Consider the following 23,213-nt stretch of genomic DNA (forward strand, 5'->3'; position numbering starts at 1 on the left):
CTATTCCTGATTTCTTATACCATTTCTACTTTTCCGAATGCCTTCTATAGAGACCAGCTTGAACAAGGCTATTGAATGGAGTGTTCAGGATTCTGGAAGATACTTTTCCCTGAAGAGACACTTTAGCTCTCACTCTCTTTCATTTTTGAAGCGATGCAACGTTTTCAGTAGCGTCTGAGACACCATAGTTAGCTTGTCCATTGATTGTTGTGTTTCTCTACTCTCCATCTTATCTGAAACTTTGTGATTTTAAAAATAATTTAAAATGTTTATTTACTTATTTATGGCTGTGCTGGGTCTTCGTTGCTGCATGTGGCCTTTGCTCTAGTTGTGGTGAGCGGGGGCTTCTCTCCAGCTGCCGCGCGCAGACGTCTCGTTGCAGTGGCTTCTCATGTTGTGGAGCACGGGCTGTAGCACTCAGGCCTCAGTGGTTGTGGCACGTGGGTTTAGCTGCTCCATGGGAACTGGGAATTTTAGTTCCTGGACCAGGGATTGAACCCATATCACCTGCATTGGCAGGCAGATTCTTGACCACTGGACCACCAGGGAAGTCCCAGGCCTTGTGATTTTGACCCTAGGCCAGTGTGCAATTTAAAATAGGGAAAAAAACAAAGCACTGAGCAAATATTTACTGGGAGCCTCTAGTGAAAGTATGTAGACAGGGCAGACAGTAGCAGCCCAGCAAATATTTGTTGGATGATCATAAGACACATTGTTTTCTCACTCAGGTAAAAATACCGCAGCAACTTTGTAGCTGGGGCCAGTGACATAAGGACTGGCCTTGAGGATTTCTGTTATAACATTGCCTTTATATTCTGCAATCTTCAGTGTCTTGCTCTCACCAAAGTCTGAGGCTCCGTACAGTCTTCATCTCCTAGCCTTGTTTACCGTGATACCTCTGCTCACTCCCCCTGCCCAGGTGCCAAGAAGACTGGTGTATCGCATCGCCCTCTGTGTGTGTCCTCCTCTTTCTCATTTAATGCTCACTTCCTTTCCCCTCTTGTTGGTGTTGTTCAGTCATCGTGTCCAGGTCTTTTGGACTGCAGCATGCCAGGCTTCCCTATCCCTCCCCATCTCCCGGAGTTTGCCCAGGTTCATGTCCATTGAATTGGTGATGCCATCCAACCACCTCATGCTCTGCCCTCCTTGTTCTCCTGTTCTCAATCTTTCCCAGCATCAGGGAAGAGTTGGCTTTTCCAATGAGTCGGCTTTTCGCATCAGGTGGCCAGAGTATTGGCGCTTCAGCATTAATCCTTCCAATGAGTAGTAGTCAGGGTTTATTTTCTTTAAGATTGGCTGGTTTGATCTCCTTTTCCCCCTATATCTGCACAAATCCTATACTCTTTCTCCAAGGCTCAGAGCAAGTGTGTCCTCTCCCACAAAGTCTTCCTTCATTCTGTCAGAGGCTGCTTGCAGTGGCTCCCATGTGCCTGCTGTACAGTGATGAATAAGATGGTCCCTAACCTCGAGCAGTGTAGCAGCTGAATGAATGAGGCAGATAAGTCAGCAGATGATTATATCTGGTGCTTCCCAGCTTTTTTTTTTTTTTCCTTTCACTGAATAAAACACAGAGATAATGATATTTGCCATGACTCTCAAGCTGCTTGTAACTGGAAGGTTCCAGCTGCCCAGATCTGAACCAAACACTTTAAAAGCTGAGAAGCACTGAAGTGTGCCCGTCCTCTAACTAATACCAGCTTGGGAACTCAGGCTGATACTCCAGTGTGATAAACCCACCGGTAGGAGCAGGAACAGAGTACAGTGGGTCCCTCTCCGGTCTCTGCAGAAAGGGAAATCTTCCAGCAGAGTTGGCATCAAGCTGAAATTTGAAGAATGTTAGCCGTATCTGCAACAACATAAAGGGATAGGAGGGGGATTCAAGAGGAAGGGAACATGTGTCTACCTACGGCCGATTCACGGTGATGTCTGGCAGAAGCCAACACAACGCTGTAAAGCAATTATCCTCCAATTAAAAATGAATATATTAAAAAGAATGTTAGCCATAGAGGGCGGTGTGGTGGGGCTGTGGAGTGAACTGCTAGGAAAAACCAGGATACGGTGCAGGCAGAAAATGGTCCAGGATGGTGTCACTGGGCTTGCAGGATGGAGGCTAGAATGTGGTTCTTGTGGCAAGCAGGCATGAGATGAGGAGAGTCGTGTGTGTTCCTTCAACCAGACTGTGAATTCCTAGAGCGTCGAGACCACATTTTACAAGTCTGTGTCTTTTAAACCCCTACTCCCAGAAGGGCTCAACACAGCTTCCCCGATTGATAGAAAAGTCTCCCGTTCCAGGTGACAATATCACGAGACACGTGGACAGGTCTCTCAGAAGACTGTTGTGACTGTGAAAGGCGTTTCCTAGAGTTCCTAAGAGTCTCACTGGGGCGGAAAGACCTGATAGGCTCCATTCCCTCTTGTTTCCAGGACAAGCTCTGGTTTCACTTTGAAGAAGGCCTAATGAAGTGTTTCATCCTGAAAACCAGTTTGCTTGTTTACTCGTTGTCTTGAGCCTCCCGTGTTGCTGCTGTTCTCCCCTCTGCCGTTCTCCCCTCTGCCGTGTGATGCTGGAGCTGCCAGTGGGTGGGCTGCAGTTGCTGGGCTTCCTGGAATGGGCTTTCTGTTAGTATAACAGCTGCCCATAGAAGGCAGTGGCTGGAGGTTAGAAGGCAGAGGAAGGAGAGAAGCTTCCTGCTTCTGCCTGCAACACGGTGGCAGCTGTCGTAAGTTGTTGCCAATAGTTGCAGAACAGTGGGTTGTGGAGTGATTCCTGTGTGCAGCCACCTAGGCTAAGACAGCATCTTCCAGGGTTCCAGACCAGTAGCAACAGTTCTCCAATAATGCATCAGCAGATGCAAGCTCCAAGTGTCCACCAGGGCCACTAGCAGCCTCTGATCCTTGGGTATCAGTCCTGCATTCTGTTTGCTCTTTGTGACCCTTCTTTCTTCATTCAACCCTTCCAACACCTTTGCAAGCAATTTCCTGTGTAATAGTCCCTCCATCAAAAAAAACAAAACAAAACTAGAATAGTTCCTCCCTTCCCTTTGTCCTTCTTTCTTCCTTCCTCGTCTCTCTTTCCTGTCTGGTCCATGGCTGCTGACACCTGCAGAGTTGTGTTCAGTTGCTACTGTTGCTGTTGCTGTTGTTCAGTCACCAAGTCACGTCCGACTCTTGGTGACCGCATGGACTGCGGCATGCCAGGCCTCCCCGTCCCTCACCATCTCCCAGTTTGCCCAAGTTCATTGATCCCATCCAATCATCTCATCCTTTGCTGCCTTCTTCTCCTTCTGCATTCAGTCTTTCCTAGTATCAGGGTCTTTTCCAATGAGTCGGCTGTTCACATCAGGTGACCAAAGTATTGGTGCTTCAGCTTCAGCAACAGTCCTTCCAGTGAATATTCAGAGTTGATTTCCTTTAGGAAATCAGTTGATATAAAAAAGGGTAGACAAGCACTAGATCTATGAAAAAGATGACATAGATTATGTTGTCCTGTTATCCAGCACTCCAAATGGCCTAATATTGGACAGTCATGGTCCTGAGTGCATTATTCAAGTACAGGTTTTTATCCCGTTTGAAAGGTATTGATGGAGTCGCACAGTTGAGCTGCTCAAATTGGCTTCATGTATGAATGGATTTCAGATGCAGGGCCGTTGATCCAGGATCTTTTCCAAGCACCAAATTCACAGAGGAAGAGTGAGAAAAGAAAAAACCCCCCAAGGCTCTGCAGTCCTCTGGCACACAATTATTTTCCATTCGACCTTTGGAATATACATCAAATATAATGAAACCAGTGAGTCAGCTTTAATGGTGTGGCCAAGTCACTTAGAAGGAAAGCGAGATCTCTCTAAGCCTTCTAAACTTCTGCCACATGGCATGCTGAGGGCACCAGTTCCCAGTAAGACGGTTGGATTCCCTTTTGTTTTGGGATTTTCTTGAAAAAACTGTTTGGCAGTGCCCTGTACACATATGTGAACACCACTGGCCACAACACTTCAGTATGGCTTGCGGGCATGCTAAATCGCTTCAGTTTTGTCTGACTCTTGGCGACCCCATGGACTGTAGCCTTCCAGGCTCCTCTGTCCATGGGATTCTCCAGGCAAGGATACTGGAGTGAGTTGCCATGCCCTCTTCCAGAGGACCTTCCTGACCCAGGGATTGAACCCACATCTCTTAAGTCTCTTGCATTGGCAGGTGGGTTCTTTACCACTAGGGCCACCTGGGAAGCCCGTTCAATATGGCACGGGCTTATAATTCCACAATCCTATAGCCACACAGCCTGGCTTTTGTTGAATAACCTTATAGGTTCATCTACCCTGAGGGGGTGAATGTGGACAAACAGGAAAGGAATCATTCAGGGGTTCTCACACAAAGAGATGAGCAAAGGTGTGGGGAGAACATGTAGAAATGAAAAAATTTTCTAAATCTAGCTCTCTGCTGTCTTTCATCTGGATGAACCTTAATGACCACCTAGAGTTGAATATCAAATACGGTGGTTAGTTCGGTTTGAATTCTCCCATTAATTTCTTGGACCTTATGTGTCCTGTTGCTTTATACAACAGAAATACTGCATACACTCTGTCTGAAACACTCTGTGGCTAAGAGAGTTAATAAGCCAGCCGGGTCCTAGTTCCCCTATAGCTTCTGACTAAAGGGATAAAGCACACAACTTGTGAAGAAAAATGGAAGGGCTCCTGCCGCGCCGGCACATGCCGTTCAGTCGCGTCTGACACTTTGTGACCCCGTGGACTGCAGCACGCCAGGCTTCCCTCTCCTTCACGATCTCCCGGAGCTTGCTCAAACTTGTCCACTGAGTCAGGGATGCCATCCAACCATCTCATCCTCTGTCGCCCCCTTCTTCTCCTGCCTTCAGTGTTTCCCAGTATCAGGGTCTTTATAAAAGTAAAGACTATTAGAGTCTTTACACCTCTGCATGAGCCATTTACAAAAGAGTCAAAACAAAACTGGGAAGACCCTCCAATGTGATTCTCATGAAGGTTTTACAACTGCGAAAAGAAAAAGATCCCATTTGAGCCAGTAGCCAAGAAACCAGAATCACAACATTTATCAACACTCATAAAATGATGCAAGTTTTATTGTTCATGCATGGAGGGGACTGGAGCAGAAAAGAACGAAAGATCCTGTGTTTGATTTCTTAGAAGCTGATTGCTACAGGCACCGCCCCACCAAAAACTACTCACCTTCAAAGTGATGAAAGATTAGTTTCCTGTGTGTACTCTGTTTTTAGGTCAGATATCACCTGCAGGAAGCCTTCCCTCACTGAGAATCTGATAGAGGGCCCCGGTCTGTCTTCTGTCCCAGTAACCAGAGCTTCTGGCCCTGCTTGTGGTCTAATTCTGTCTGCACCTCTCTCACCAGTCTGGAAGCACCTACGGGTAGGCACCGGCTGCCCCCACACATCTGAGGAACTCAGAACAGCCACCACATCCCAGTTTTGTTGGAGGCAGAGGGCAGAATGGTAAAGTTGCAGGCAGAACTTGAGTCTAGATGCCTCCCCAGCTTCCACTGATTGCGTGGCCTTAAAGGCCCAGAGAAGGCAACAAGAGAAGCTGCAGAGTAATGGAACTAGTGAAGCATCACACGGACGTCGCTGTGGGCCAGGGGGTAAGACTCTGACCTCCAAAGCACGGTGATCTGGTTTGATCGCTGGTGGGGGAACTAAGGTCCCACCTGCCTCAGGGCCAAAAAACCAAAACGTACAATGGGAACAATATTGTACCAAATTCGGTAAAGACTTTAAAAATAGTCCACATTAAAAAAAATCTTAAAAAAAAGAATCTTTGCAGAAAAGATGAAGAAAAGAACTAGATGAGACTCAGTGGAGTTAGTGGGAAGGTGTTCGTTGCTCAGTCGTGTCTGACTCTTTCGGCCCCATACACTGTAGCCTGCCAGGCTCCTCTGTCCATGGGATTTCCCCAAGCAAGAATACTGGAGTAGGTTGCCTTTCCCTTCTCCAGGGGATCTTCCCAACCCAGGGATTGAACCCAGGTCTCCCACATTGCAGCTGGATTCTTTACCATCTGAGCCACTCGGAACAGAAGTGATTGGAAAATCCAGGATCATGTACTCTGCAAAGTGAAGGTCAATGACAAATCCATTCTAACCCATACCATGGCGTATATCCTGTGATGTTCTCATTTCTTAGAACAACAAACTGAAATCCAGACTTTGTGGAGCTAAAAGTGATTGGTTTACGACAAGTTTAACTGTAACACCAGATTTCTCCTGAAACCCATCCTTCTGCTGCCAGGTGGAGTAGTAATAAGCCATCACGAAGGGCCCCAAAGGAAGGCAGTTCTGTTTGTCCTGCTTTTTGTCTTTTGATGTTAGTTCTCCGCTAACCTTTGTCCAGGGGGAATTCTGCTGTCTTCCTGGATAAGCCCATTGAGTCCATCGTTGAATCTTGCCCTTTGCAGCTGTCCTTTCTCTCTGACATATGCCTCTGCTTCTAGAATGTTTCTGAATGCTTTCATTTCCTTCCTGAGAGAAAAAAAATGGAGAAAGTGGAGTGAAATGTATCTTTTTAATAGTCATCCACTCAACAAGATTTTGTCAGCTGCTGAAGATAAAAGCAGAGGGGTACAGGAATGCTGCAGGGACTCAAACCCAGTCAAACAGATCTGGGTTTGAATTCTGGTTGGATCGCTTACTAGTGCCTACATCACTGTATCAGTTTGTATTGTGTTATGTATTTATTTTTGCCTATGCTGGGCCTTCGTTGCTGCCCGTGGGCTGTCTCTAGTTGCGGCGCTGAGGCTTCTTACTGCAGTGTCTTCTCTTGTTGCAGGGCACAGGGCTCTGGACAAGTGGGCTTCAGTAGCTGCGGCACTGTGGCTCAGTAGTTTTGGCGCGTGGGCTTAGTTGCCCTGCGGTATGTGGGATCTTACTTCCCAGATCAGGGATTGAACCCGTGTCCCTTGCATTGGCAGGTGGATTCTTAACCACTGGATCACTGGGGAAGTCCTGTATTGTATTATTATTTGTACTGTTAATCTCTCAGGGCCTCCAGTTTCCTTCCCATAGAATGGGGAGCTCCCTGGGCAATTTAATCTTTTGGCCAGTCTTGTGGACATGGCTTTGTTAAATGCCACTGCTTTCTTCTGTATGGAAATTGCCTGTCGTTGAGCATTGTACACCAAATAGAAAGCTTTGGGCTTTCCATTCCCAAGACATATGTCAGGCAAGATATATCAATGTATCAAAGGTTGTATCCGAGTAGGTTTCAGCCTTTATTACTTACATCTGGTCATGAAATTTTTGCCAGCTTGCAGGTATTGTCTTTGTCATAGACTATAGGAAATCTGGCCCTCAAGCCAGTTACTAACCCAAGTCCTAGTACCAAAGGATACTAAGAAAAACAGGCAGACCACTCAGACCTCTCAATAGATGATCATCTATCTGGTTCTCAAGTTAACGTCCAACTTTACAGAAATGGTGATAGATTAGGACATGGAGCTTGCGAGAAAGGGACAGGAGAGCGTGGTGTAGTGGGAAAATCAGCAGCTTTAGCACTCAAAGGATCTGCATTTAAACAACCTAGTTTATTTATCTTCTTGCTAGTTGCTAAAGCTAGTCCTGGTCTCTTGGTCGGTAAACTGAGGATAATAATGCCCATTAGTGGGGATGTCGCGAGGGCCAGAGACAGTGGGTGAGGCGCCTGGACCCGCGGAGCCTCGGAAGCTCTTGCTGGATTAGGGCGGGAGCTGGCCCGGGACCGGTCACTGGGAATGCTGCCCAGGGGGGTGCGGCGGGTTGCGGACCGCAGTTGGGGGAAGGCGCTGAGGCCGCGGCAGCCCGGGTGGTCGGGTCGCGCGCCAGGCGGAGGCCGGGGGCTCCCCGGGGCCTTTTGTTGGCAGCCTGAGCTGCCTCCGCGCACACGCCCGAGAGGATTAAAGCCAGATGTGGCGGCCCGGCGCCGCCGAGCGCTTAGAGCCCGGGCCGGAGACGCCGCTCTAGACCCGGCGGCGACAGTGAGTGAAGCGGGGAGATCTCACGAGAACGGTGCAGGCTGCGAGGCGGCGCCCCTGAAATGACAACCGGGCGGGCCTCCGGCCGGCGGCTGGGCCGCGCGGGGGCGCCCGGGGGCCGGCACAGGCGGCCAATGGCTGGCGGGGTCCCGGGCGGGGCCGCGCGGGGGCCGCGGCGCTCCGGCGGCGGGGCGGAGCCGCGCGGGGAGGCGGGGGCGCCCGGCGGCGGCTCGGTGGCGGCTCGGCGGCGGCCGCGGCAGGACTGGCAGTGCCGGCGGCGGGTGAGGGGTTCGCGGCGGCGGCGTGCGGGCAGCTGCGAGCTGGGGCGCAGGGCGGCTGCGCGGAGGGCGCGGGATGGAGGGGCGGCGCCGGGTCGCGGGAGATCCACCTGCTGGTAACGGAGCCGCGGGCGCCGCGGCCGGGCCCGGAGCTCGTGCGCCTCGGGCTGCTGCGGGGCCGTCTCGGGGCGCGGGCGGGCTGGGCCTCGGGGGCGGGCGCGGGCCGGGCCGTCCTGGGCGCGCCGTCAGCCCCGCTCCGCCGCCGCAGCCCCTCGGTGCCGCGCGCTCCCTCGGGGGCCGACCGGGCGCCTGGTGCGCTCTCGGCGCTCCGTGGCGCGGCGGGGCTCGCTGACTTTGGGGCAAAGTGAAGGAAAGTGGGGGTTTGGGGGATGAGGCAGAGTTGCTCGCGGGACTGCCCCAGGGCTCACGCCCGTCCCGGAGTCGGCGGCGTCCCGGGGCCGCGGGGCAGGTGGGGCGGGGGCGAGGCGGGCCGGGGTTGCTGCCAAGGCGTGCACCGTTCTGGCGAATTTTCCTACAAAGTCAAGACCTGCAGGTCCTCTGTGTAAGCGCACCCCCATCCCCAGGCCTCCAGTTCCTCGCTATCGAGGAAGCTGCGAGTGGGATCCTCGGGTCGGGCCGGGTGATTCCACTGAGGGTACCACCAGGTGACAGCGGGAAGGCGTGTTTTATGAGCTGGCAGTCAGACCACTCGCGCGCCCGCTTTTTATTTCTCGCAGCGAGTGTTTCTCTGGATCCCGCTCATTGCTTACAATCCGGATTGCGAAATAGAAGCAGGCGCAGTGTCTGTTTTCAGTCCTCTCCATATATTTTGCTGTTGTGCTTTTGCTGTCGGACGACTTCTGGCCAAAGAAAATGGCAACGTCGTTCGTTTGAATTTAGAAGCTAAATTTAGAAGTGAATAGTCTGCGTTTAATGGTTCATTTTTCTTTTTCTGAATGTTAAAAAACAACACCACTGTCATTAACAGGTTATCCTAACAAAGGTTTCTTTAGCCCGCACCGTGTAAGTCTGAAAACGTACAGGACGATGAAGTTATGTAAGCTGCATTAAGGAAAAATAGAAATCCTATTATAAATACAAAACCAATGAATTTTAACAAAACCGCGCTGAATAAAGTTACAGGGCTTACATCATGGTATTCATGAGGGTGCCTTTTCTTCAGGCACCCCTGTTCTGTCTGGAATGACAGTGAAATCATATGTCAAGCATTTTTAGCCGTGGATCATACTATTTCGGAGAACACTTTCAAATCAAAGGTTATGTATCTAATAATAACATAGGACTGCAGCCCTGAAAAGACTGTTAATAAAACAGATTTTTTTCCAGCCTGAGATCTGGAGTTGAAAGTTCGAAATCTTTGTCAGGATGGAGAAGATGACCAGTAACTTTAGCCACTGCCTTTTTGTTGTCAAGGATTCCGATGTGTTAAGTGATAGTCTCAGAGAGCGTCAAGGTGTTAGATTGAAATTTTTGTGAGCGTGGACGCTGACAACAAATAGGGGTCACTTCTGCCTTAGGCAGTTAGTCAACCCAGAGGGCTCTTGGCTGTATGAACTACCTTTCCTGGTTTGAGAGCATAGGGATCACTGGTTTTGCTCTTTAATGATGCAACTAAGCTTTATTAGTGTGGAAACTCTGATTAAAAATGTATGACAATATGCTGAGTAAAATGCCCTAGTATTTGTCTTGCTGAATTTCAGGTCCTGTTTGTTGGTAGAGTTTATTATTTGCATTTTCTTCAAACCAGATATGAATAACTTCTGGATCCAATATTTAATATTCCTTCTGTTTTTCATGTTACCAATACTGTATCTATAATCTACTTTCATTATAGAGTTCACACACTTTTACTTGTCTCTCTACCCATTTATGCTGACTTTCATACAAATAAGTATTTAATAAAACTGTGTGTCAAAAATCTTTCATTTTCTACTTCTTCACTTCCCCTTTCCTGTGATTACTGACTGAATGTTTATTCTAATAATCTGGATCTCTTATCAGGACGGTATCTTTTTTGAAGTAAAGTGGGGCTCAGGTGGGGCTATAGCAACAAAAAGTTACTTGCATCTTCATATAATGCCATGAAAAAATTAAAATTCCAAGTTACATAATTCAGAGTTAACCCTTCATTTTTTAATAATCAGAATCATTAAGTGCTTAAAAAAAAAAATTATCTGGCTGTGCTGAGTCTTAGTTACAGCATGTGGGATCTTGTTCCCGGACCGGGATCAAACCCTGGCCCCCTGCATTGGGAGCACAGAGGCAGCCACTGGACCACCAGGGAAGTCCCTTGAGTGCCTATTGATATGTTAATAAGACAGTATATTAGGTACTTATGGAATTGAGTTGAAATTTTGGGATTTCACCATGAAGACTGTTGACATGGATATGTTAGGTGAATAACTTTGGTTTTAGAAAATAATCATAATTTGAACGCAAGAGTATCTTTGGAAATTCTTGATTGCAGAGAGTAAGGGGAAGCGAGGAAGTATTAGGAAGTTCAGTGCCTCTAGAATATTATATCAGTACTACAGAGCTGCTGGTCAAGGAGGCTTCACAGGCTGCTTGGGTGCGTAGGGGAGAGGAGGGCCCAGCCCAGGGTACAGGAAGTGAGAAATTCATTCAGGTTTTAAGTTGAAACTTTGAAGTTGCCTGTGAATTTTGCAGTTTATTCCATAGTAGATCCGAATTTGTTGTAGAGTCTAATTTTTTTTTTTTTTTTAAATTCACACTTTAAACTGTTGGGTAAAGATAACACCTCGGGAAGATTCTCCAGTGTAACCTGAGGCTTGGAGTGCCCCTGGAGCTTCTTTTCACGGGACTGCGGTGCAGAGGGGCAGAGGTGGGCGGGGGGGATGAGAACTTGGACTTTGGAGTCATGCAAGTTAGGGTTCCTTCTCTGGGTTCATTTCATTGTGTGTACGGTAGGGCTAGCAGTGCCTGCCTCACAGGAGTTGGGAAGATGTAGAGCGCGTGAGGAAATGCTTAGTGAGTTGTAGTGTCTCATCATCATTATTAATCCAGATCTTTTCTCACTAGTGGAGGTTTCTAGCCATGGTCAGTTTTACAAACCAGCTGAGATGGTAATTTCTGAGTTGCCTACAAATGGCTGCTTTAGTCAGAGAGAATTGTCCCTCGGGCTTCCCAGGCCTTTTTGGAGTTGCATTAACTCCCCCTACTGGAGTGACATGTAGTGGATTGCCAAGTGCATCTCGTGGTCCCCTGGGGCCACCAGGAATCAATGCACATCTTGTCTGGCCTGATATGCCCCGAGGGAATGAAATTAGTTCTGTGCAGAGAGGCCTAAACCAGTGACTGGCTGCAGGTTTTTGGTTTTATTTGTTTTTATTAATACAGTTAGCATTTATTGAGAACCTAGAATTGTACTAGGTGACTCTGCTTAAGTACTTCCAGGGACATGATTTCATTCTATTTTCTTTCTAAAAGATTTATTTATTTTTGGCTGTGCTGGGTTTCTGTTGCTTCAAGCAGGCTTTCTCTAGTTGTGGCCGGTGGGGGCTACTCCCTTTAGTTGCGGTGTCCAGGCTTCTTGTTGAGGTGGCTTCTGTTGCTGGGGAGCATGGGCTCCAGGGTTCGTAGGCTTCAGTATTTGGAGTGCATGGGCTCAGTAGTTGTGGGGCATTGACTCAGCTGCTTTGCGGAACGTGGCATCCTCTCAGACAAGGGATCAAAGCCCTAACTCAGATTCTCAACCACTAGACCCCCTCATTCCATTTTCTGAACAGGTTTGCTGGATGGGAGGTGATCTCCAGGCCTCCTGAATTAAAGCAGTGCTCAGTGGTTGGTTAATCCCGGTCCTGTGCTATCCTGATTGGATTGCCATGTTTTCAAAATGCCAAGATAATTCCAGTTTACACCTGGGGAGTAGGTTAATTGTTGGAAAAACTATATTTATCTTATGATGATGATCAGTAGCAGTCATCACTGTAACCTTTTTATTATTTATGAGAACAGGAGGAGCTGAGACAGTTAGCTTTCTCAGTTCCTGGATGAAACCACAGAGCCGAGATAATTGACATGCCTGAAGTCACGCAAGTAATGGTGGGGCTGGATCTAGGACCTAGGGGCTTTTGACTCTTGTAAGTTGTCTGTTTTCTTTAAAAATTTTGAACCATTAACTATTATTGTGCAATAGGAGGATTGTAGAGAGTGAAGAATGTTCCTCAGGAACCATTGTGTGATCATTAGTGTTCTCATGGGCCCCACCACTTCTTCCTTTACATAAGTAACCATGCCTCTCTTTCCACAGACACAACAGAACCAACGAGCAGGGAGTATAGTTGAAAGCTTTTTTCCCCTGTAGGAGAACCGTATCACTCAAGGATATCACATGAGTCATTTGGGTGTGGGGGATAATCTTTATAGATACAGTGTAGCCCAGCCAAGAATCTGTTTGTAACAGTGACTGATAAATGAAGAAACCTGTATTTTTCATCCTTGAGCAAGTTTTTCTTTCTCTTTTCCCCTTGAATAGGGAGAAAGAAGCATCCACCTATGAAGACCCTGCAGACAGTCCTGAATAGTAATTGTGGATGGTGTGGCTGCCAGGCTAGTTCTGCTGAGCATCTGAAATGAACCTCTCCTATTGATTGTTTCAGTTGGCCCCGAGCCAGGAGTACTGGGCTTGCTTGACTTCAGGATAAAAAGAAACGGACTTGGTTATCATCGTAAACATATGAACCAGTGTGATGGTGAAATGAGATGAGGCTCCGAAATGGAACTGTAGCCACTGTTTTAGCATTTATCACCTCGTTCCTCACTTTATCTTGGTATACGACATGGCAAAATGGGAAAGGTAAGGAAAACGTCTCCAAAAAAAACATGCATGGAGTGTGGTTGGTTTTTTGCTTTGTCAACGGTGCATAAACGCTCTGAGTTGGATGCGCCTACAGGCTGCATGTTTCCAGCTATCTGCTGGCGGCCTGCCAGTTTCTTTCTGACACCGAAATGAAACAGTTGAAACAGTATTCTTGGACAGAGGAGACAAAATTTCTCGTTTGAATGGGGTTTGCTTTGTTTCTTGATTTCTTGTAATTGCTCGTGTAGAAACATGCTCATCAGCAGTTTGTATTATAAATGACAGCCAAGTTGAGTAATGAAGACTTTCATTTTGGTGTTTTATTTTTTATTATTAAACATCATCAATGTTTAATCAGCTTCCTTGTACCGGATGTTGTATGAAACACTTAAAAGGACACAGTGGCTTCATGAAATTTATATGCTGATTATCCTAGTGATTTGGTGCTGTGTAGTTAATTATTTAAACCTTATGTGTTGATAGGTTGCTCTTTAGGCAAAAGTATTTTTGAAGTGGGTGAGAAATTCCAATCTGAAATTTTAAAAATTAATTCTGTTGAGACTATTGAACTGTGTTTTTAAGGAAGGTTATCTGTGTAGAGATTGGAACTGTGTTGAAGGATAATGCGTTTCTTTGCTTTTTTTGGAAAATATTTACAGTAAATTCCTACCCCTATTTTTATTATCTGTAGACTTTTAAATAAATAGTTTGTTTATGGCTGCCCTCGTTGCAGCCATGTAGATTGCAGCCTGTGGGCTTTCTCCAGTTGCAGTGAGCAGGGGCTCCTCTGGACGCGGCGCCTGGACTTCTCTTGGAGTGGCTTGTTGCAGAGTGTGGGCTGTGGGTGCACAGGCTTAGCTGTACCACAGCACACGGGACCTTCCCAGACCGGAGGTTGAACCCCAGTCCCCTGCTCTGGCAGGTGAATTCTTAACTACTGGACCACCAGGGAAGTCTCCTACCGCTTTTTTTTACATATCTCTTTTCCTCTTTTCCTCTTTTCCTTAATCTAGGAAATATTAATGACAAGAAGAATGGAGATCTGTTAGAGTCAGGGTAGAGTAGTAATCATCACTTGGTTATCAAAAGGTGCTATTGTTGGCATTATTGACTTGCATGAAGGTAACTTTATTCTCTATTAATTTTTCTCTGGTGTGTGTGTAGATATGTATATATCTGTATCAGTGTGCATATATTCATGAAATAAGCTGATATAAGCAGGCAAATGTACTCTGTGCTTTGAGCAAGTTTAATATTGTTTTTCTTTGCGTTGGGCTCTAATTTTGGAAGGCATTCTTTGGGGGGAAAATGAATGAAACACTTACTGAAGATCGTTCTTCTTTGCAGACAAATATAGACATTTTAGATTTCATTTTTTAATCATACCAAAAGGAGAAGACTTACTTAGGAAGAACTTAGAGTAGTTAATCAAACTATTGCTTGGCCCTGACGTGAGCAGAACAGATGACTTGCTTTAGCGGTCAACTTAGAAAATAAAAGAGTTAATCATAAGAGTATATGAAATTTTTTCTTATCAGGGAACTTATCTACCCAGAAAATTATACTAACAGAAACTTGACCCTTTTAACTGTGTCTTATTTAAAGCATTAGCACTTTTGGAATCTCCATTCCATTTATCTTATTTCTTAGGTAAAGCCACTAATAAGCACTGTTTTTGTGTGTGGTAGGCTGTCTTTGGAATCAATGTTGATCGAATGTACAGGTTTTGTCCCCAGAATGGGAAGGAATGTGGCGTTAGAGACACACACAGTCTCTGCTTCGGCTCTCGCTCTGGGCAGGGCTGCAATCCTCCTGCGCGTGTTTTTCTGCTCTGTTTTTCTGCTTGGTGTTTTGTCTGAGCTCTTTCAGGTATCAACAGAGGTCTCCTGTCGTGCTTCTGTAAAATCCCCTGTGCTTTAATGACATCGTTTATGTAACCACTCTAACTGCTGAGCATTTGGATTCTTTCTAGATGGTTCTGGCAGTCAGCCTGGATTTTCCAGAGCCGGCCTCATTTCAGATGTTTAATTCTTGTATGCTCATAAACCACATGCTCTGCTTTTTATGTTGAAAGCGTGGTTTCCGTAGTCGCTAGATGTTGCTGGACTCAGAGTTCTTATTTTTCATGCATGCATCACTCCCTTTCCTGTACCTACCTCATGCCTATCTCTGTGTTACAGGCTGTAAATATGAAAAGGAAGGAGAAACTACGCATCTTTGGAAATCCCAAGAACCAGTAGGGGAAGGTGCAAGTAAAAAAATGTGATACCATCTGATAGATAGAGCAGTAACAGAGTGCATATTATATGTTAAGAAACAATAACATAGTCTCATTTAATCCTCATAACAACCCTAGGAGGTATGATTACTCACTTCCTATAGATGAGGAAACCAAGGCTGAGTGTAAGAAACTTGTCAGGGTCGTACATTAAGTGGAAGAGTGGAGTTTAAACTCGGTCAAGCTGGTTCCAGAGATGATGCTCTTAGCTATTGGTCTGCTGCGCGGAAGAGCAGAGACCAGGCGGATTACAGGAGAGTGGGCATGGCAGGTAGAGGGGGCTGCCTTTACTTTCATGAAGCTCTGAGAGAGTGTGAGTATTTGTGCTTTGGAATTGTAAGATATTCATTGTGGTTGGCAGATAGGGTTCCAGGACTATCCCAGGGTTCAGCTAGTGATCCCAGTGTTCTCCCTATCATATTTATCCTAGGCCTTCATTTGCCACTCAAAAGAATAAATGAGCTGGTCCATGGGATTGGCATAATTTGGAGAAGATATCAGTAACTCCACTAGGAAAGCTGGCGTTCAGGCCAGGGTACAAGTTTCTGCAGGGTATACTGGACTCTCACCTTAAAAAATGAGACAGAATTCCAAATATGTGGAAAGCACAGTGGGAAAGTTGTGAGCAGGTGTGAGGATGGGATGAGAATAATTGCGTGTCTTACACGTGTGTGTGTGTTGAGGGGGGATGGTTCTCCTGATGAATTTCCTATTTTGGTCAAGCACAGTCCAGAAACTGGACATCTTAGACCCCTGTCCTAAGGGATACCTAACATTCATGCACGTGTTTCTCTGTGGACATGTATTTTCACTTCTTTTTATCTAGAAGTAGAACTGCTGGGTCATGTGGAAACTCTATATTTAATCACTTGAGGAGCTGCCAGACTTTTTTCCCAAAGAAGCTGGACCATTGTGCATTTCCTCTAACAGGATATGAGGGTTACAATTTCTTTACATTCTTGATGATACATGTTTCCTGGCTTTTGGATTCTACTTGACTCTATGGACATGAGTCTGAGTGAACTCCAGGAGTTGGCAATGGACAGGGAGGCCTGGCATGCTGCGATTCATGGGGTCTCAAAGAGTCGGACACGACTGAGCGACTGAACTGAACTGAACTGTCCTAGTAGTAGTGAAGTAGTTTATCATTGTGGTTTTTATTTGTACTTCTAATAATATCTAGCATCTTTTTATGTACTTATTAGCTGTTTGTATATCTTCTTCAGAAAAAAATGTCTATTCAGGGTCTTTGCCTATTTAAATTTTTTTAAAAAAATTTAAACTTTAAGAATTCTTTATCTATTCTAAGGCAAAAATACAGTAAGGGTAGTGGATCAACCACCTATATATCTAATATGAAGGTTAAAAGACAAAGCTAGTAAAATCATACAACTATCAATAAAAATATGGACACAATAATTAGGAAGTGAACAAAGTAAAAATATATATAAAGGATGAGATCAAAAATGTAAAATGAGGGAGTGGGATAAAAAAAAGTGTGCTAAGTCATTTCAGTCATGTCCAACTCTTTATGACCCTATGGACTGTAGCCTGCCAGACTCCTCTGTCCATGGTGTACCCAACATAGGAACACTTGAATGCATAAAGCGGTTATTAACAGACATAAAGGGAGTAATTAACAATATAGTGAGTAGGGAACTTTAATACCCCACTTAAATCAATGTGGATAGATCATCCAGACAGAGAATCAATAAGGAAACATTGGCATTAAATGGCACATTAGGTCAGATGGATTAAATATATATAGGACTTTCAACTCCAAAAGAGCAGAATACTCATTCTTCTCAAGTGTGCATATAATCAGTATTCTCCAGGACAGATCATATGCTAGGCCACAAAGCAAGTCTCAGAAAATTTAAGAAGATTTAAATCATATTAAGCACCTTTTCTGACCACTGCAGTATGAGACTAGGAATCAACTACTGGGAAAAAAAATACGTGGAGTCTAAACAATATGCTGCTAAACAATCAGTGGGTCATTGAAGATATCGAACAGGAAATAAAGATATACCTTGAGACAAATGAAGATGGAAACAGCATTCCAAGATTTATGGGACACAGAGAAGACATTTCTAAGAGGGAAGTGTATAGCAATACAGGCTTACCTTGGGAAACGGTAGCAATCTCAAACAATCTAACCTTACGCATAAAGAACTAGAAAAAGAATAACAGAGCCCCAAGTTAGCACAAGTAAGGAAATAATAAAGATCAGAGTGGGAGTGAATGAAATAGAGATGAAAAAAGCAGCAGCAAATACGAATGAAAGAAACTAAGATCTGGTCCTTTGAAAAGATAAACAAAATCAATAAACCTTGAGCTGGACTCCTCAAGAATAAAAGAAGGCCCAAATAAAATTAAAAATGAAAGAGAAGTTACAACTGATACTACAGAAATATAAAATGTAAGAGATTACTATGAAAATTTGTATGTTCGCAAATTGCACAACCTAGAAATAATGGATAAATTCCTAGAAACATCCAGTCTTCCAAGATTGAATCAGGAAGAAATAGAAAATCTGACCAAACTGATTACCTTAATGAAGTTAAATCAGTAATTTAAAAAAAAAAAACTCCAGAAGAACAAATGTCCAGGATCAGGTAGCTTCACAGGTGAGTTCTACCAAACGTTTAAAGAAACATTTAAATACTTCTCGAAGTATTCCAGAAAGTTGAAGAGGAAGGAACATTTTCAAATTCAGTCTATGAGGCCAGTACTACCCTGGTACCCAAACCAGGCAAAAATATCACACACACAAAATTATAGGCCAGTATCCTGGATGAACATAGATGTAAAAATCCTCAACAGATTATTAGCAAACTGAATCAACAATACATTAAAAGTTTCATACATCATAATCAACATGATAGACCACATTAGAAACATTAAGGATAAAAGTCATATGATCATCTCAACAGATACAGAAAAATATTTTGATAAAGTTCAATATCCATTTATGATTAAAAACTCTCAACAGAGTGGGCATAGAGGGAACATACCTCAGTATAATAAAGGCTGTACATGACAGACAGCTAACATACTCAACAATGATACAAGCTTACAGTTAAGTCACAGGAATGTAACATAGCATAAGGAAAATAGTCAATAATACTCTACTGGTTTTGTATGGTAGTGTCATAGACTTGTCATAATTATTATGAAATAATAATGTATTTGATTGTCAGATCCCTGTGTCGTACGTCTGGAACTAGCATACTGTACATTGGCTATATTTCAGTATTTAAAAGGGGGAAAAAGAAAAAGTCCTTTCTAGATACAAGTTCCTTATGAGAAATGTGATTTACAAATATTTTCTATCATTCTTGAGTTGTCTTTTCATATTCTTGATGGTGTTCTGTGAAGTGCGAAAGTTTTAAATTTTGATGAAGTCCAGTCTATTTTTGTTGTTGTTGCTTGTCCTTTTGGCACCATATTTGAGAATCCACTGCCAAATCTAAGATCACGAAGATGCTCCGACGTTTTGTTGTGCTCTTCCGTTCAGCTGCTCAGTCGTGTCCGACTCTTTGCAACCCCACGCGCTGCATGCTTTGCTCTTACATTAGGTCTTTAATCAATTTCAAGTTAGTTTTTCTATGTGGTGGAAAGGACCCATTCCGTTCTTCTGCATGTGACTATCCAGTTGCCCCGTAACCATTTGTTGTGTCTACTGTAAATGACAAATAGTTGGATCATGCTTTTTAAAAAATCCAGCCTAATAGTGTCTGCCTTTAGACTGGACGGTTATTCATCGACATTTATATGATACTGACGTAGTTTGATGTGCAGATGCCATCTCACTCTTTAGTTTTCATGCCTCATGTCTGTCTTGTTTCTGTATTCCCGCTTTACTTTTTTTTTTTTTCCGCATTGATTGAATATTTTCTAATGTAGCACTTTCATTTTGTTAGTGACATTTTTCGCTATTTTTTGAGTATTTTTAGTGATGATTCCAGAGTTCAGCTTATTGGATTCAAATTCAAGTTTATACTAGTTAACAATAGTAATATATAGAATATATAGAAAGTTACTCCTATTTAGCTCTATTCCTTTTCTCCTTTGTTTCGTAGCACTGTTGTTACACTCATTACATCTGTTAATGTTATAAACCCAGGAATACATTGTTACAATTATTAATTATTACACCACCTATTATTCTTTCCTTAGCACATAGCAGCTTTTTTTCCCTCTACCTTTTTTTCTGCTGTTTTTTAGCAACTTTATTACATTCCCATGTATTACAGATTCAACAGTGCATTATATACATATCATTTTATGAAGTTTATAAATCAGCTGAGGGAAAGGAGAAAATGGGCATCAGCAATTATATAATTGCTGACTGTTAGTGTGGATTTGAATCACTCGTATCAGTTGTTTTCAGCCTGGTGAAATTCCCTTCGTATTTCTTATGAGGCAAGACTGCTAGCAATGAATTCTTGACAATTTTTGTTTATCTTATAATCTGTGAAGTTTATTTTCATTTTCTTAAAAAAACAGCTGTCCTGGATGTGGGGATCTTCGTTGACAGGGTTGTGTGTGTGTGTGTGTGTGTGTCTGTATCTGTGTTGGTTTTTTAGCACTTTGTGTTATCCACTGCCTCTCGCCTCTGTTATTTTGGCTGAGAAGTCAGCTTCTAATCTATTGGGGTCCCCCTTGTAAGTGATAAATCATTTTTCTCTTGATGCTTTCAAGATTGTCTTGTGTTTGACTTTCATCCTTTTTATGATGATGTATCTGTTTATGGGTCTTGCCTCCTAGATGTGTTCAGTTCAGTTCAGTCGATCAGTCGTGTCCAACTCTTTGCGACCCCATGAATCGGAGCACGCCAGGCCTCCTTGTCCATCAACAACTCCTGTCCAAATTCACATCCATCAAGTCGGTGATGGCATCCAGCCATCTCATCCTCTGTCTTCCCCTTCTCCTCCTGACCCCAATCCCTCCCAGCATCAGAGTCTTTTCCAATGAGTCAACTCTTTGCATGAGGTGGCCAAAGTATTGGAGTTTCAGCTTCAGCATCAGTCCTTCCGAAGAACATCCAGGTCTGATCTCTTGTAGGATGAACTGGTTGGATCTTCTTGAGGTCCAAGGGACTCTCCAGAGTCTTCTCCAACACTACAGTTCAAAAGCATCAATTCTTCGGCACTCAGCTTTCTTCACAGTCCAACTCTTAACATCCATACATGGCCACTGGAAAAACCATAGCCTTGACTAAACGGACCTTTGTTGGCAAAGTAATGTCTCTGCTTTTGAATAGACTATCTAGGTTGGTCATAACTTTCCTTCCAAAGAGTAAGCATCTTTTAATTTCATGGCTGTAGTCACCATCTGCAGTGATATTGGAGCCCCCAAAAATAAAGTCTGACACTGTTTCCACTGTTTCCCCATCTATTTCCCATGAAGTGATGGGACCAGATGCCATGATCTTAGTTTCTTGAATGTTGAGCTTTAAGCCAACTTTTTCACTCTCCTCTTTCACTTTTATCTAGAGGCTTTCTAGTTCCTTATCACTTTTCTACCGTAAGGGAGGTGTCATCTGCATATCTGAGGTTATTGATATTTCTCCCGGCGATCTTGATTCCAGCTTGTGCTTCTTCCAGCCCAGCATTTCTCCTGATGTACTCTGCATATAAGTTAAATAAGCAGGGTGACAATATACAGCCTTGATGTACTCCTTTTCCTATTTGGAACCAGTCTGTTGTTCCAGGTCCAGTTCTAACTGTTGCTTCCTGACCTGCATATAGATTTCTCAAGAGGCAGATCAGGTGGTCTTGTATTCCTGTCTCTTTCAGACTTTTCCACAGTTCATTGTGATCCACACAGTCAAAGGCTTTGGCATAGTCACTAAAGCAGAAATAGATGTTTTTCTGGAACTCTCTTGCTTTTTCCACGATCCAGCGGATGTTGGCAATTTGATCTCTGGTTCCTCTGCCTTTTCTAAAACCAGTTTGAACATCTGGAAGTTCACGGTTCACATATTGTTTAGCCTAGCTTGGAGAATTTTGAGCATTACTTTACTAGCATGTGAGATGAGTGCAATTGTGCGGTAGTCTGAGCATTCTTTGGCACTGCCTTTCTTTGGGATTGGAATGAAAACTGACCTTTTCCAGTCCTGTGGCCACTGCTGAGTTTTCCAGATTTCACAGCATCATCTTTTGGGATTTGAAGTAGTTCAACTGGAATTCCATCACCTCCACTAGCTTTGTTCGTAGTGATGCCTTTTAAGGCCCACTTGATTTCACATTGCAGGATGTCTGGCTCTAGGTGAGTAATCACACCATCGTGATTATCTGGGTTGGGAAGCTCTTTTTTGTACAGTTCTTCTGTGTATTCTTGCCACCTCTTCTTAATAGCTTCTGCTTCTGTTAGGTCCATACCATTTCTGTCCTTTCTGGAGCCCATCTTTGCATGAAATGTTCCCTTGGTATCTCTAATTTTCTTGAAGAGATCTCTAGTCTTTCCCATTCTGTTGTTTGCCTCTATTTCTTTGCATTGATCGTGGAGGAAGGCTTTCTTATCTCTCCTTGCTATTCTTTGAAACTCTACATTCAGATGCTTGTATCTTTCTTTCTCCTTTGCTTTTCACCTCTCTTCTTTTCACAGCTATTTGTAAGGCCTCCTCAGACAGCCATTTTCCTTTTTTGCATTTCTTTTCCATGGGGATGGTCTTGATCCCTGTCTCCTGCACAATGTCATGAACCTCCATCCATAGGTCATCAGGCACTCTGTCTTATCATATCTAGTCCCTTAAATCTCTTTCTCACTTGCACTGTATAATCATAAGGAATTTGATTTAGTTCATACCTGAATGGTCTAGTGGTTTTCCCTACTTTCTTCAGTTTAAGTCTGAATTTGGCAGTAAGGAGTTCATGATCTGATCACAGTCAGCTCCCAGTCTTGTTTTTGTTGACTGTATAGAGCTTCTCCATCTTTGGCTGCAAAGAATATAATCAATCTGATTTTGGTATTGACCATCTGGTGATGTCCATGTGTAGAGTCTTCCCTTGTGTTGTTGGAAGAGGGTGTTTGCTATGACCAGTGCATTTTCTTGGCAAAACTCTATCAGTCTTTGCCCTGCTTCATTCTGTATTCCAAGGCCAAATTTGCCTGTTACTCCAGGTGTTTCTTGACTTCCTACTTTTGCATTCCAGTCCCCTATAATGTAAAGGACATCTTTTTTGGCTGTTGGTTCTAAAAGGTCTTGTAGGTCCTCATAGAACTGTTCAGCTTCTTCAGCGTTACTGGTTGGGGCATAGACTTGTATTACCATGATATTGAATGTTTTGCCTTGGAAACGAACAGATCATTCTGTCATTTTTGAGATTGCATCCAAGTACTGCATTTTGGACTCTTTTGTTGACCATGATGGCTTCTCCATTTCTTCTGAGGGATTCCTGCCCGCAGTAGTAGATATAATGGTCATCTGAGTTAAATTCACCCATTCCAGTCCATTTTAGTTCACTGAATCCTAGAATGTGGACGTTCACTGTTGTCATCTCCTGTTTGACCACTTCCAATTTGCCTTGATTCATGGACCTGACATTCCAGGTTCCTATGCAGCATTGATCTTTACAGCATCGGATCTTGCTTCTGTCAGCAGTCACATCCACAACTGGGTACTGTTTTTGCTTTGGCTCCATCCCTTCATTCTTTCTGGAGTTATTTCTCCACTGATCTCCAGTAGCATACTGGGCACCTACTGACCTGGGGAGTCCCTCTTTCAGTATCCTATCATTTTGCCTTTTCATACTGTTCATGGGGTTCTCAAGGCAAGAATACTGAAGTGGTTTGCCATTCCCTCCTCCAGTGGACCACATTCTGTC

General features: G+C 44.1%; 1 protein-coding gene across 8 annotated transcripts in view; it reads left to right on the forward strand.

The window, feature by feature from the left end:
• Positions 1 to 8,154: 8,154 nt before the first annotated feature.
• Positions 8,155 to 23,213, forward strand: part of MGAT4A (alpha-1,3-mannosyl-glycoprotein 4-beta-N-acetylglucosaminyltransferase A) — a 116,954-nt gene continuing 101,895 nt past the window's right edge. For 2 of the 8 annotated variants that reach the window (XM_069583889.1, XM_069583893.1), the window contains exons 1-2: positions 8,241 to 8,376; positions 12,777 to 13,097. In XM_069583889.1, coding sequence (XP_069439990.1) covers positions 13,004 to 13,097 — 94 coding nt within the window. In that variant the 5' untranslated portion in view covers positions 8,241 to 8,376; positions 12,777 to 13,003. Of the gene's footprint in view, positions 8,377 to 12,776; positions 13,098 to 23,213 lie in introns of all 8 variants that reach the window. The other 6 variants (XM_069583888.1, XM_069583894.1, XM_069583892.1 and 3 more) reach the window with 6 other exon arrangements.

The sequence above is a fragment of the Ovis canadensis genome, chromosome 3, assembly GCF_042477335.2.
Source record: "Ovis canadensis isolate MfBH-ARS-UI-01 breed Bighorn chromosome 3, ARS-UI_OviCan_v2, whole genome shotgun sequence".
Classification (NCBI taxonomy): domain Eukaryota; kingdom Metazoa; phylum Chordata; class Mammalia; order Artiodactyla; family Bovidae; genus Ovis; species Ovis canadensis.